At 47.1% G+C, this 13,987-nt stretch overlaps 2 protein-coding genes across 2 annotated transcripts in view; both read right to left on the minus strand.

Annotated features, from left to right (window-relative positions):
• The window catches only part of LOC308595730 (uncharacterized protein), a 20,373-nt gene extending 14,646 nt beyond the window's left edge, over window positions 1-5,727 (minus strand). Inside the window, exon 1 of the mRNA XM_081210394.1 lies at window positions 5,612-5,727. The gene's annotated coding sequence lies outside the window, so the exon portion shown is untranslated. The remainder of the gene's footprint in view (window positions 1-5,611) is intronic.
• LOC308596848 (uncharacterized protein) lies at window positions 1,175-13,723 on the minus strand (the record flags this gene model as incomplete). The annotated part of the gene is made up of 3 exons (XM_081212156.1): window positions 1,175-1,185; window positions 3,176-4,147; window positions 13,696-13,723. 3 exons carry the CDS (start codon window positions 13,721-13,723, stop codon window positions 1,175-1,177), a joined length of 1,011 nt encoding a protein of 336 aa, XP_081068282.1.
• Window positions 13,724-13,987: the final 264 nt, after the last annotated feature.

Genomic DNA, 13,987 nt, shown 5'->3' on the forward strand with positions numbered 1-13,987 from the left:
TCTCTGCCCCAGACTTTTCCCGCTCACCTAACCCACTTTCCTCCTCAGCTTGCAACATCTCCCCTTCCGGTCTGCTCCCTTTTCTCCCTCTTTCGCCTCATCCCATCACCAGTCAACAGGATCTGAGCCTTTTTCCCTTGTGGGTCCCCCAGCTTGTGCCCCCCCCTCACCAGCCAGTCCTTGAGAACAACAGCAGCCACAGCACTGTGGTCCTCCGGTAGGAAAACTCCTGAGAAGCATGATTGAAGCAAACCTTCTGGGACTATGGAAAAATAATATCTTCCTCAAACCCCAGAATAGGCAGGAGCTCTGGGGTTGCCCCATGGGGTTCATGAGTGAAGATGGGCCCCCCAGGAGACTCCCCTGCTACCTGCAGCCCCTCATTCCCCCTCTTGGAATTAGGCTTGGGGGGAAATCTCCCATTCAATTACAGTATTTCAAGTTTTCTTCAGAACGCGCAGGGCAGGAGGCAGCGATGACATTCTGGTGAAGAAGCAGTGCTTGGAGATCATGTGGTGGTGGTGGTGGTGACAGAGTTTGGTACAAAAACCAAAAGTATTTTCATCTAAAATTATACTCACCATTGTGAGATGCTGCCTTCATTATTTGATTATTGTAATGTTTTACATATAAACACCAGAACTTCACATATACCTCATGCTTTTAGGAATGATTTCCTGCTGAGTTCATTGCTCAGAGTGGACTCTGAGAGGAAGAAGTCCCACACTCCATACATCTAAATGGGTTCTCCCATGTGAGAGTCCTGGGATGTTCCTTGATCACTCCATTATAAATAAAGCACTTCTTGCAATCTTTTCATTTAAACTGCTTCTCCTCTCTGTTGATGGTTTGAAGGGTTTCAACTCTTAGAGTTCTTCCTGTCCGTGAGTCTGTTGATTTTCAACTTCCACTAAGAGTGAACCTCTATCTACTTTCCTGATATTTATACGGTTTGTCTTTTGTGTAAGTTTGTTGACATAAATCAAGGGTTCCACTCTGACTGAAGCTCCTTCCACAGTCCATACCTTTAAATGGTTTCTCCCCTGTGTATCTACTGATGTTTTCTAAGATTTCCACTCTGAGTGAAGTATTTACTGTACTCCATACATTGAAATGGTTTCTCTCCTATATGAGTCCGTTGATGTGATCTAAGGCTTGGTTTACAATGGAAACTCTATCCACACTCTATACATTTATGTGGTTTCTCCCGTGTGTGAGTCCGTTGATTTTTTTTCCAGTGTTCCACTCTGACTGAAGTCCTTTCCACACTCCATGCATTTAAATGGTTTCTCCCCGTGTGACTCCGTTGATGTGATCTAAAGTGTGCACTCTCATTGAAGCTCTTTTCACACTCCATACATTGAAATGGTTTCTCCCGTGTGAGTCCGTTGATGATTTCTAAGGCCTCCACTTTTACTAAAGCTCTTTCCACACTCGATACATTTAAATGGTTTCTCCCCTGTGTGAGTCCGTTGATGTGATCTAAGGTGTGCACTCTGACTGAAGCTCTTCCCACACTCGATACATTTATATGGTTTCTCCCCTGTGTGAGTCCGTTGATGATTTCTAAGGCTTCCATTTTCACTAAAGCTCTTTCCACACTCGATACATTTAAATGGTTTCTCCCCTGTGTGAGTCCGTTGATGTGATCTAAGGTGTCCAATCTGACTGAAGTCCTTTCCACACTCGATACATTTAAATGGTTTCTCCCCTGTGTGTGTCTGTTGATGTTTTCTAAGGTGTCCACTCTGACTGAAGTCCTTTCCACACTCCATGCATTCAAATGGTTTCTCCCCTGTGTGAGTCCGTTGATGTGATCTAAGGCTTCCACTATCACTATAACTCTTTCCACACTCCATACATTTAAAGGGTTTCTCTCCTGTGTGAGTCCGTTGATGTGATCTAAGGTGTCCACTATGACTGAAGTCCTTTCCACACTCCATACATTTAAATGGTTTCTCTCCTGTGTGAGTTCGTTGATGATTTCTAAGGCTTCCATTTTCACTAAAGCTCTTTCCACACTCGATACATTTAAATGGTTTCTCCCCTGTGTGAGTCCGTTGATGTGATCTAAGGTGTCCAATCTGACTGAAGTCCTTTCCACACTCGATACATTTAAATGGTTTCTCCCCTGTGTGTGTCTGTTGATGTCTTCTAAGGTGTCCACTCTGACTGAAGTCCTTTCCACACTCCATGCATTCAAATGGTTTCTCCCCTGTGTGAGTCCGTTGATGTGTTCTAAGGCTTCCACTATCACTAAAACTCTTTCCACACTCCATACATTTAAATGGTTTCTCTCCTGTGTGAGTCCGTTGATGTTGTCTAAGGTTTCCATTATCACTAAAGCTCCTTCCACACTCAATACATTCAAATGGTTTCTCCCCTGTGTGAGTCCATTGATGTCTTCTAAGTTTTCCATTATCACTAAAGCTCTTTCCACAATCAATGCATTTAAATGGTTTCTCCCCTGTGTGAGTCCATTGATGATTTCTAAGTTTTCCATTATCAGTAAAACTCTTTTCACACTCCATACACTGAAATGGTTTCTCCCCTGTGTGAATCCATTGATGTCTTCTAAGTTTTCCATTATCACTAAAGCTCTTTCCACACTCGATACATTCATATGGTTTCTCCCCTGTGTGTGTCTGTTGATGTCTTCTAAGGTGTCCACTCTGACTGAAGTCCTTTCCACACTCCATGCATTCAAATGGTTTCTCCCCTGTGTGAGTCCGTTGATGTGTTCTAAGGCTTCCACTATCACTAAAACTCTTTCCACACTCCATACATTTAAATGGTTTCTCTCCTGTGTGAGTCCGTTGATGTTGTCTAAGGTTTCCATTATCACTAAAGCTCTTTCCACACTCAATACATTCAAATGGTTTCTCCCCTGTGTGAGTCCATTGATGTCTTCTAAGTTTTCCATTATCACTAAAGCTCTTTCCACAATCAATGCATTTAAATGGTTTCTCCCCTGTGTGAGTCCATTGATGTCTTCTAAGTTTTCCATTATCACTAAAGCTCTTTCCACACTCGATACATTCATATGGTTTCTCCCCTGTGTGTGTCCATTTGTGCAATTTAAGGTTTCCACTCTGACTGAAGTTCTTTCCACACTCCCTGCACTTAAAATGCTTTCTCTCTGTGTGAGTCCGCTGGTGTGATCTAAGGCTTCCACTATCACTATAACTCTTTCCACACTCCATACATTTAAATGGTTTCTCTCCTGTGTGAGTTCGTTGATGATTTCTAAGGCTTCCATTTTCACTAAAGCTCTTTCCACACTCGATACATTTAAATGGTTTCTCCCCTGTGTGAGTCCGTTGATGTGATCTAAGGTGTCCAATCTGACTGAAGTCCTTTCCACACTCGATACATTTAAATGGTTTCTCCCCTGTGTGTGTCTGTTGATGTCTTCTAAGGTGTCCACTCTGACTGAAGTCCTTTCCACACTCCATGCATTCAAATGGTTTCTCCCCTGTGTGAGTCCGTTGATGTGTTCTAAGGCTTCCACTATCACTAAAACTCTTTCCACACTCCATACATTTAAATGGTTTCTCTCCTGTGTGAGTCCGTTGATGTTGTCTAAGGTTTCCATTATCACTAAAGCTCCTTCCACACTCAATACATTCAAATGGTTTCTCCCCTGTGTGAGTCCATTGATGTCTTCTAAGTTTTCCATTATCACTAAAGCTCTTTCCACAATCAATGCATTTAAATGGTTTCTCCCCTGTGTGAGTCCATTGATGATTTCTAAGTTTTCCATTATCAGTAAAACTCTTTTCACACTCCATACACTGAAATGGTTTCTCCCCTGTGTGAATCCATTGATGTCTTCTAAGTTTTCCATTATCACTAAAGCTCTTTCCACACTCGATACATTCATATGGTTTCTCCCCTGTGTGTGTCTGTTGATGTCTTCTAAGGTGTCCACTCTGACTGAAGTCCTTTCCACACTCCATGCATTCAAATGGTTTCTCCCCTGTGTGAGTCCGTTGATGTGTTCTAAGGCTTCCACTATCACTAAAACTCTTTCCACACTCCATACATTTAAATGGTTTCTCTCCTGTGTGAGTCCGTTGATGTTGTCTAAGGTTTCCATTATCACTAAAGCTCTTTCCACACTCAATACATTCAAATGGTTTCTCCCCTGTGTGAGTCCATTGATGTCTTCTAAGTTTTCCATTATCACTAAAGCTCTTTCCACAATCAATGCATTTAAATGGTTTCTCCCCTGTGTGAGTCCATTGATGTCTTCTAAGTTTTCCATTATCACTAAAGCTCTTTCCACACTCGATACATTCATATGGTTTCTCCCCTGTGTGTGTCCATTTGTGCAATTTAAGGTTTCCACTCTGACTGAAGTTCTTTCCACACTCCCTGCACTTAAAATGCTTTCTCTCTGTGTGAGTCCGCTGGTGTGTTCTAAGTTTTGCATTGAAAGAGAAGCTATTTCCACACTCCATACCTTTTAAATGGGTTCTTTCCTTTTTTTGTTCGTTGATGTGAACTATGTGTGCTCATTCAGTGAAGCATATTCCACATTTCACACATTTTAATGGCTATTCCTAATGAAACGAAAGGTGCCCTGTCCCCTGCAATTCTGTCTTCTCCATCACCTTTTTCAGAGTGGGCAGAAAGGAAATCCTGTTTGGGTTTCAAGGAAGAGAACACAGGGGAAAAAGGACACATCAACCGCCATTAGACCTTCTCTTATTTCAACATCTCCTACATTCTCCCATGTCCTACCCATGTTCCCAATTTTTAGGAAATGAAAATGGTATGATGTCAAATGGTAGTAATGCATCAGGAACCTTTCATAATCCTCAATCATCTTTAATAACACAGCATGATCTTGGAATACTGTTGTCCTGTGGGACTGCCTTTCAAATCAAGTGGTTGCCCCCATTTCGACCCCTAGATCTTCATGAATCACCTTCACAGTACCACTGACCTCAGGAGGTCCATATGGACCATTATGTGAGACCCAGGTCTACATCCTTTCCAGGGACTGTGGTCTGGGTCAGTCAGAGAACTAGTGGCAAGGCTTGGTGCTTGGGGTCAGCTGAATGGGTGCTCAGGGAAGCTCCTGTTCTTAGAGATGGACCTCTGTCTACGTGCCTCACATTGCATGGAGAGAGCAGGAGAAGCAGAAGGAAAGCAGATGGGAATCCCAGGCGGAAACACCCACCCCAATGGTTCTTTATAATGATGATGTGCTGCCTGATCCTGTGCTTGTCTTCTGATAGAGGACTATCCTAACCTGGCACTGAAAAGCAGGATATTCAAGGCAAGGAGATAACTGTACTTAATGGTAGGTAGACATATTGGTCTGACACAGTTGAAGTAAAAAAGTAACAAAAATAGTCCAGTAGCACCTTAGGGTCTTGAGAGAAAAGCAATGACAAACCTAGACATCGTCTTAAAAAGCAGAGACATTACCTTGCCAACAAAGGTCCATATAGTTCAACTGCATCAGACCAATACGGCTACCTACCTGAATCTAGATGTCATGGGGTGTCGGGGAGCAGTAGTTCCTTTGGTGGGGGACATGTCCTGCACCTCCTGGGGTCATTTTTCCACCCTTGGTCCCCACCCTGCACTCAGCTCTCACCTGTGGCTTCCAGAAGCTGTCAGCATGCAACAGGGGTTCAAGCAACGGCTTCAACCGGCTGGCTAAACCAGGTGAGGAAAGCTGATGGGTTTCAAATCCTTGGGGGGCTGGGGAATTCTGCTGCACCTGAAGTCAAGCCCTGGTGGATGGAGAGGAGGAGAACAACTGTGAATCCCACAGTCCAGAAGGCAGATTCTGCCCATGCGGAAGAGGAACGTGAAGGGCAGATGGGGCACGTCCACCTGGAGGCTTTTTATCTAGTCCCAGGGTTACTCTGACTTTGAATTATAGATAAATTACAGTATTGAAATGCGCCTGCTCCCACTTCATATTCTGATATTACTCTACTCTGCTTGGCTGTTTCTTACTTGAGTGCTGTTTTGGTTTGCTAAGTCAGGGTTTTACTGTGAGTTACATTTTTGCTATTTTTTGGATCCTGTCATGATTATGTGTCTTCAGTACAGTCATACCTCATGTTATGTAATAATAATAATAACAACAACAACAACAACAACAAAACAACAACAACAACAACAACAACAACAACAATAATAATAATAATAATAATAATAATATCTTTATTGTCATTGCCCCCTCTCGGGGACAACGGAATTACTTGCTTCAGGTTGTGCCTTTTCGGGTTGTGTCCTGTGGCATCCCAGTTACTTCCGGGTTTTGCCGCTCGTGCATGTGCAGACATGTAAAATCAGGTCACGTGCATTTGCAGAAGCAGCGAATCATGACCCACGCATGCACAGACGTGGGTTGCATTCTGCTCATGTTGCGAACTGGCCACCAGAACGGATCTCGTTCGCAACCAGAGGTGCCACTGTAATAGATTTCTCAGCTGAATTATTTTTTTCTGCCTCTGAGCGTTTTTTGCTACTCTGCTAATTATATCTCAGACTTGCTCTGGAGATCGTTATGGAGGAGCAAGATCTGCAACGTAAAGCCATAAACAGCCTCGGCGCTGTAGACCTGAAGGAGCATCTCCACCCCATCACTCAGTCCGGACAAGGAGGTCCTCCTCCGAGGGTCTTCTGCTGGTTCCCTTGCTGTCAGAAGTGAAGTTCCAGGGAACCAGGCAGAGGGCCTCCTGCCCCATGGAATGCCCTCCCTTCAGAGGGCAAGGAAACAGGCAGCTATCTGACATTTAGAAGACAGCTGTATTAGGAGGTTTGTAATGTTGGATGTTTTACTGTCTTGTATATGTACTGTAAGCTTCCCAGAGTGGCTGGGGAAACCCAACCAGATGGGCAGGGCATAAATTCTGCAATCTTTCTTATCATCCCCCTGAGCACGGCCATGGCTGGGGAGGGTGGGGTATAAATAAATTATTATTATTATTATTATTATCATCATCATCATCATCATCATCATCTTGTGATTTTTTAAAGTTATTTTGAAATTCATACTGCAATATTAGCTTGCAAAATGTTATGGATGGAGAAAATCACAGGGTTGCCATAAACTATAATCCCACCCAAAAACTCTCATTCACATACAGTCTGTACATTTGGGAAGGTCACACACCTCACCTGTGCTAATACTGGCAGTCTTTGGCCTGCACAGGCACACCCGGTGTGTAGAGCCTCCAGCCCCAGGCACTGTCTATCCTGAAAATGGGTCCTTTGACTGGGAAGATTCAGGCAGTCACTGTCATGGGATGCTGAAGGATTGTATCTCAGCTTGTCAGTCACTCTGACATTGCCTACAAAGAATAAGAGGAACAGAAATGCTTTTGAGGTGCAACTTCTGTATCAATCCTGAGAGCCATTCCATGGACTCTGCACCCCTGTTTCTGATGACAGGTGTACATTATCCTCATCCTCAGTGGAAAAGACATTAAAGATGGAAGCCTGAGAGAGAGGAAAAGGTTTCTGGTTGCTTCCTGGGTGGGATTGCGGAAACCAAGAGCCGCTTCTGAGAAGGCCTCTCCCCTCCCCTCTTCCTCTCGGGATTTCCTCTCCTCTCCAGGGGACCAATGGCTGGAATTGGAAGAACCGCTGTGTCCGGACAGAGCAGGGGCTTATGGGGTGGGAAGAGGATGGAGATTACAGGAAGGAAGAGGTGGGGGGACACGACCCCCCACTTTCCAGGGATCCCTCTCTGGTCGCCTTGAAGGGGTGGCCCATTCCTGGGAGGGAGGGAGAAGCCAAGGCGCCCCCTCTGGAGATTCCTCAAGGAAGCCACGGTGGAGATGTCTCCCCAAAGACTGGTCTTCCTAGCTCTCCCCCCCAATGCTGCTGGGATGCTCCCCTCCCTTCCCCCCACTTCCTCGACCCCCTCCCTCTCTCCCAGAGTCTCCCCTGCACCCAGAGGCCCCCTTGGCCCGGCCCAATCCTCGCCATGCGCGCCCCATCTTTCCATCCGGAGGGGCCACTCCAAGACGAGATGGGGAGGGACGGGGGTGGGGTCTGTAGCGCCCGTTAATCCTTTCAAGGCCCGACTCTCTTCCCGGGAACCCCACAGCGCCCGGGGGATGCCTGCGTATGGGAAACGGGGCAAGGAGGCCCTCGTGGGGACCCCCTGGGTGGGGGCTCCATGTCCGCCGCTGCCAAGGCGCCTAAGGGGCCAAGGAAAGCCCCCTTCGCAGCACGCGTGCCGGGATCCAGGCCCTGCCACGGGGCCCACGGAAGGCGCTTTGGGGAGCTGGCGGGGGTCTCTGGATCCTTCTCTCCCCTCTCCTCCGCGACCCCGTTACCTCTTTGTCCTCCCTCCCGATTCTCCTTTCCTTTCCTGCAACATCCGGGGGGGGGGGGTTTCCCTGTCGCCCCTCCTCCCCTTTCCGAAAGCGCGCCCCTAGAGCTATGGGTCAGAGCAGCAATCCCGAGTGGAAGCTCCACGTCCGGCAGAAGCAGGCAGGTTGGGAGGGGGGCTCACACCCCCCATTCCCGGAGCAGAAGCCGGATTGGAGGAGGAGGAGGAGCAATGTATTGGGGGAGGGATTTGGGGTGGTGGGGGCAGGGTGAGAGGAGGATGTGCCGGGAGGGGAAGGTTTGAGTGGGGGGGGGAGGAGAGGAAGATTCCCCCTCCCCTCCTCTTTCTGGGGATCAAGAGAGCGGGAGAGGGGCTGATCCCGGCAATCCAATTGCAAAGTGGGATCCCGCACAAACAGTGCAAAATCCTTCCCTCCCCCACCCCACGCCGTGAACTTAGATCCGTCCACGTTTTAGGTATTGGTGCTATTAACACCAGGAATGGGGGGGGGCGGTTAAACGACTCCCCCAAAACCCCAAGTCCCCAACGCAGCCTCTGACTAAGTACAGGACAATGGCCATTGACACAGGCACCTTCCATGCACAACAGCAAAGAGGCTCAGAGAAGCAACCTATAAAATTGTAGCAAGAAGCCGATACCATGAATCGGACTGTTTCCTCCGACTATCCAATACTGTATAGAAAACTGAAGAAGCTTCAAATAATCGCCAACATTCAACGGTTTGACGGATTTCCTGGGTTCCAAAGCCTAATGACTCCTCTGGAATTGGGGGATCCAGGGCTCCCCCTGACTCCATAATCCCTTAGGAGGCAGGAGGCGATCAAGGGCAGCACATGCCCCAGGCAGAAATCCATCGGGATGGTGGGTTGAATTCTGATGCTTTCAAAGGAGAAGCCCATTAAAGCCTTGCAGCTGGGGGGATGGGTAAATACTATTATGGTTCTTTGGGCTGTATATTGTCTCCCTGCTTATTTGACTTATATGCAGAATTCATCATGCGAAAGGCTGGGCTGGATGGATCCCTAGCTGGAATTAAGATTGCCGGAAGAAAAATCAGCAACCTCAGATATGCAGATGACACAATCTTGAGGGCAGAAAGTGAGGAGGAATTAAAGAACCCTTTAAGGAAGGTGAGAGAGGAGAGCACAAAATATGGTCTGAAGCTCAACATCAAAAAAACGAAGATCATGGCCACTGGTCCCATCACCTCCTGGCAAATAGAAATGGAAGAAATGGAGGCGGTGAGAGATCTTACTTTCTTAGGCTTCATGATCACTGCAGATGGTCATGAAATTAAAAGACTCCTGCTTCTTGAGAGAAAAGCAATGACAAACCTAGACAGCATCTTAAAAAGCAGAGACATCACCTTGCCGACAAAGGTCCGTACAGTTCAAGCTCTGGTTTTCCCAGTAGTGATGTATGGAAGTGAGAGCTGGACCATCAAGAAGGCTGATCACCAAAGAATTGATGCTTTTGAATTCTGATGCTGGAGGAGACTCTTGAGAGTCCCATGGACTGCAAGAAGATCCAACCTCTCCATTCTGAAGGAAATCAGCCCTGAGTGCTCACTGGAAGGACAGATCCTGAAGCTGAGGCTCCAAGAGTTTGGCCACCTCATGAGAAGAGAAGACTCACTGGAAAAGACCCTGATGTTGGGAAAGATGGCAGACACAAGGAGAAGGGGATGACAGAGAATGAGATGGTTGGATAGTGTTCTCGAAGCTACCAGCATGAGTTTGACCAAACTGCGGGAGGCAGTGGAAGACAGGAGGGCCTGGCGTGCTCTGGTCCAGGGGGTCACGAAGAGTTGGATCCGACTAATCGACTAAACAACAACATTCTTTGGGGAAGAGGGAAGTTAAAATGTGTGGGAAACTGGGGGTATTGAAGGGATGGGTGACAGACTCATGTTTCTAAATGCCAAAGACTCCTATTTTGTGACATATTTGTGATGTATCAATGATGCTGTTGGTAGTGTATTATGGGAAATGGGGAGAGGTCTTAAAAGTATGTGAAAACCCATGCTCAGGGTTCCTACTCTTGGTGTGTTTGAACCTTGTTGCAACAAATAAAGATTAGGTTAACTGACTGCTGTTTTGCATCTTTAACTTGGCTGGAGGCTCCTTCTTTTGCTGACCCCAGAGAGACCTGCTGGGAGTGGGAACCTGAGGAGCTGGGCAGCAAAGTAAATCCACACCCCAGCATATTTTCCTTCTCAACTCTTTCCCACCTGAGCCTCACCCCCTTACCTAAAAGCCTGACACCCACAATGTGACAGGATTGTGACTCCTGCCCTCAGCAAACAAAATAGATCCCTGCCCCCCAAGCCAAGCAACCCCGAGGGGCTGAGATGCCCCAATCCTTGAAATGAGAAGGGGAGAGGAAACCTTCAGGGAGCAGGCAGGGAGGGGGCTGTAGAGGCTCCAGAAACTCCTTCTCACTGGTTCCTCCACTCCCCCCCCCATACTGCCTGCCTCCCCATGGCTCCTACGGCACCTTCACCCTACAGCTCCTTCATGAGCGGGGAAGCTGCAGTCCCTCCACAGGGGCCCCTTGGGCCTGATTCTGCAGGGCTCACCTGACGTTCTGATGCAAGTGAACGCTCCTTTGTCCTTCAGGGAGAACAGGGTTTCCCAAACTTGGGTCTCCAGCTGTTTTTGGACTACAGCTCCCATCACCCCTAGCTAGCAAGACTAGTGGTCAGGGATGATGGTGAAAAAGATCGTAAAACAGCTCCTCCTTAAGGGAGGCACGAGGAGCCCATCTAGGAAACCGTAAGTCTCCCATCGGTTGGAGAAACTAACAGAGACCAACCAGAGTAATGCTGGAGCAAAGCGGCTGCTAAGTCTGATCTTTTATTATGGTAAAAAAGGTAAAGGACCCCTGGACAGTTAAGTCCAGTCAAAGGTGACTATGGGTTGTGACGTTCATTTTGCTTTCAGGCCCAGGAAGCCGCCCTTTGTCCACAGACAGCTTCCTGGGTCATGTCGCCAGCATGACTAAACTGCTTCTGGCACAACAGGACACCGTGACGGAAACCAGAGTGCACTGAAATGCCGCTTAGCTTCCCACCGCAGCGGTACCGATTTATCTACTCGCACTGGCATGCTTTCGAACTGCTAGGTTGGCAGGAGCTGGGACAGAGCAATGGGAGCTCACCCCATCACGGGGATTCGAACCGCTGGTCAGCAAGCCCAAGAGGCTCAGTGGTTTAGACTGTGATACATAGATAGCAGTCAAGTACAACATTCCTAGTTAGTCTAGAGTGGACATGCAAGGGAATGTCTGGTCCAATCAGTCGAAAACATCCTGTTTCCTTCTGACTGAGACAAACTTCCTTTAGCATGTGACTAGAGGTGGGCATGACCTTACCTGTTCAGGTAACAAAAGCACATGGCAAGCAGCACCCCTTCTCTCTCTCTCCATCTTGCTTTCGCCATGTGAGCTGCAGTGACTGACAGTCTGCAGTCACTGGGATCAACCCCTCATATGGGGGTAGACCCACGTGTATATACTTTGTAACTAAGTCTGCCTTCTGGGATCCATCTGTGAACTGAATGTGTGAGTAAACGTCTTTTATATACTTTACACAAGATTATGTTGTGTCTATTCTTTTTAAGAATAGGGAAATTACCAGGAATCTTATATTGAGAAGCTTAAACAAGCTTGCAACAAGCTAACCACAGTGTGTTTAAAAGGGGAATGCAAAACTCTGCTAAGTTATAGAACTTGCTAGCACAAGTTAGGAAGTATGTTAAACAATATATCCTCTCCTGCCTCTCTGAACATTCCCACAAAGGGTTATTGGCCCCAGCATTGCGTATTTTTGAAGGATTGCAAAGGATTGGGATCCTAAGCAGAAAAGTATTTTTCTGAGCATACTTCCTGGTAAGCACATGGTCCTTTGTTCCATAGTGTAGTGGGGATTAAGCAACCGCCCCCCCCCCGCCCAGTCCCTCAGAGTTCACAGTGACCTAAGGCAGTGAAGATTTGCTTTGTATTTTGAGATTGTTTGCTATTTTGATTTTGAAATTTTGACAGCTTTTGAAATTTTGAATATTTCCAAATTTTTGAATTTTGAGAGGGCTAGTGTAGCTTTTGATAGTGATGCAGGGCAAGAAATGCCTATGCTGAATGAATAAAATTTTGGGCACTGGAAGCAACATTTAATAGCGCTTCTAGATGCAAAAGGAGTCTCCAGAGGGCTAGGGACAAAGGTGAGAGCTGTTTCCTAGTTCTGCTGGATCTCTCAGTGGCTTTTGATACCATCGACCATAACATCCTTCTGGACCGTCTAGGGGCTGGGAGCTGGGGACACTGTCATACAGTGGTTCTCCTCCTTCCTCCTGGGCCGTGTTCAGAAAGTGGTGTTGGGGGATGAATGTTTAGAGCCCTGGGACCTCACTTGTGGGGAGCCTCAGGGTTCTGTCCTCTCCCCCATGCTTTTCAACATCTACATGAAGCCGCTGAGAGAGATCAACAGGGGATTTGGGCTGGGTGTTCATCAATATGCGGATGACACCCAGCTCTACCTCTTTTAAATCAGAACCAGTGAAGGCGGTGAAGGTCCTGTGTGAGTGTCTGGAGGCGGTTGGAGGATGGACGGCAGCAAACAGATTGAGGTTGAATCCTGAACTGTTCTTGGGGGACAGGGGGCAGGCAGGTGTGGAGGACTCCCTGGTCCTGAATGGGGTAACTGTTTCCCTGAAGGACCAGGTGAGCAGCCTGGGAGTCATTTTGGACTAACAGCTGTCCATGGAGGCACAGGTCAATTCTGTGTCCAGGGCAGCTGTCTACCAGCTCCACCTGGTACGCAGGCTAAGACCCTACCTGCCCGCGGATTGTCTCGCCAGAGTGGTGCATGCTCTAGTTATCTCCTGCTTGGACTACTATAATGCACTCTATGTGGGGCTACCTTTGAAGGTAACCCGGAAACTGCAATTAATCCAGAATGTGGCAGCTAGAGTGGTGACTGAGAGTTTAATAGGGAAATGCAAAACTCTGCTAAGTTATAGAACTTCCTAGCACAAGTTAGATAGGATATTATTAAACAATATATCCTCTTCTGTATCCCTGAAGATTCACACATAGACCACAGTGCCACCCGCGTCCTCCCTGATCTTTTATTAATAGACCTTCTCAAGGCACTCACGCGGGAGGAAGGGGGGGAACTCTGAACAAAAGAAAGACCATACTTTTATAAATGTCAGAAAAGGTTGTCCACCCCACCTTATACCGCCCTCGTAGATCTGTCACGGAGGGCATCAGAGAGGAGGTCCCCCAGCGTGAGGTTACAGCTAAGGATCCTTTGTGAAGTGGAGGGCGATAGTGATGTGTTTGTTATTTATGTGTTTGCAACGTACCTCCTGCCGGTGTGTGGGCTGAACCCATTCTGTTAATGGCTGTCCCTTTTGTGATGTTGCAGGAATGGACACGCCAGAGGCAACAGCAGTGGAAGCCATAATTAGAATCTTGTGCTTAGATGTTCCCAGCTTTGTGTCCGATTGGGACCGCGAGAAGTCAGTCTTTATTTGTGAAAGGTTGTTACTTTGTTTGAAGAATGGCTTATTCAGTAAATGTGCCTTAGTCATGAATGGGTGTGTTTTTCACTGTGGAGCCACTGGATGGCAGTGTGGGGTGCTCTATATTGGGTCT

The sequence above is a fragment of the Podarcis bocagei genome, assembly GCF_964188305.1.
Source record: "Podarcis bocagei genome assembly, chromosome: 10".
In the NCBI taxonomy this organism is placed as follows: Eukaryota; Metazoa; Chordata; class Lepidosauria; order Squamata; family Lacertidae; genus Podarcis; species Podarcis bocagei.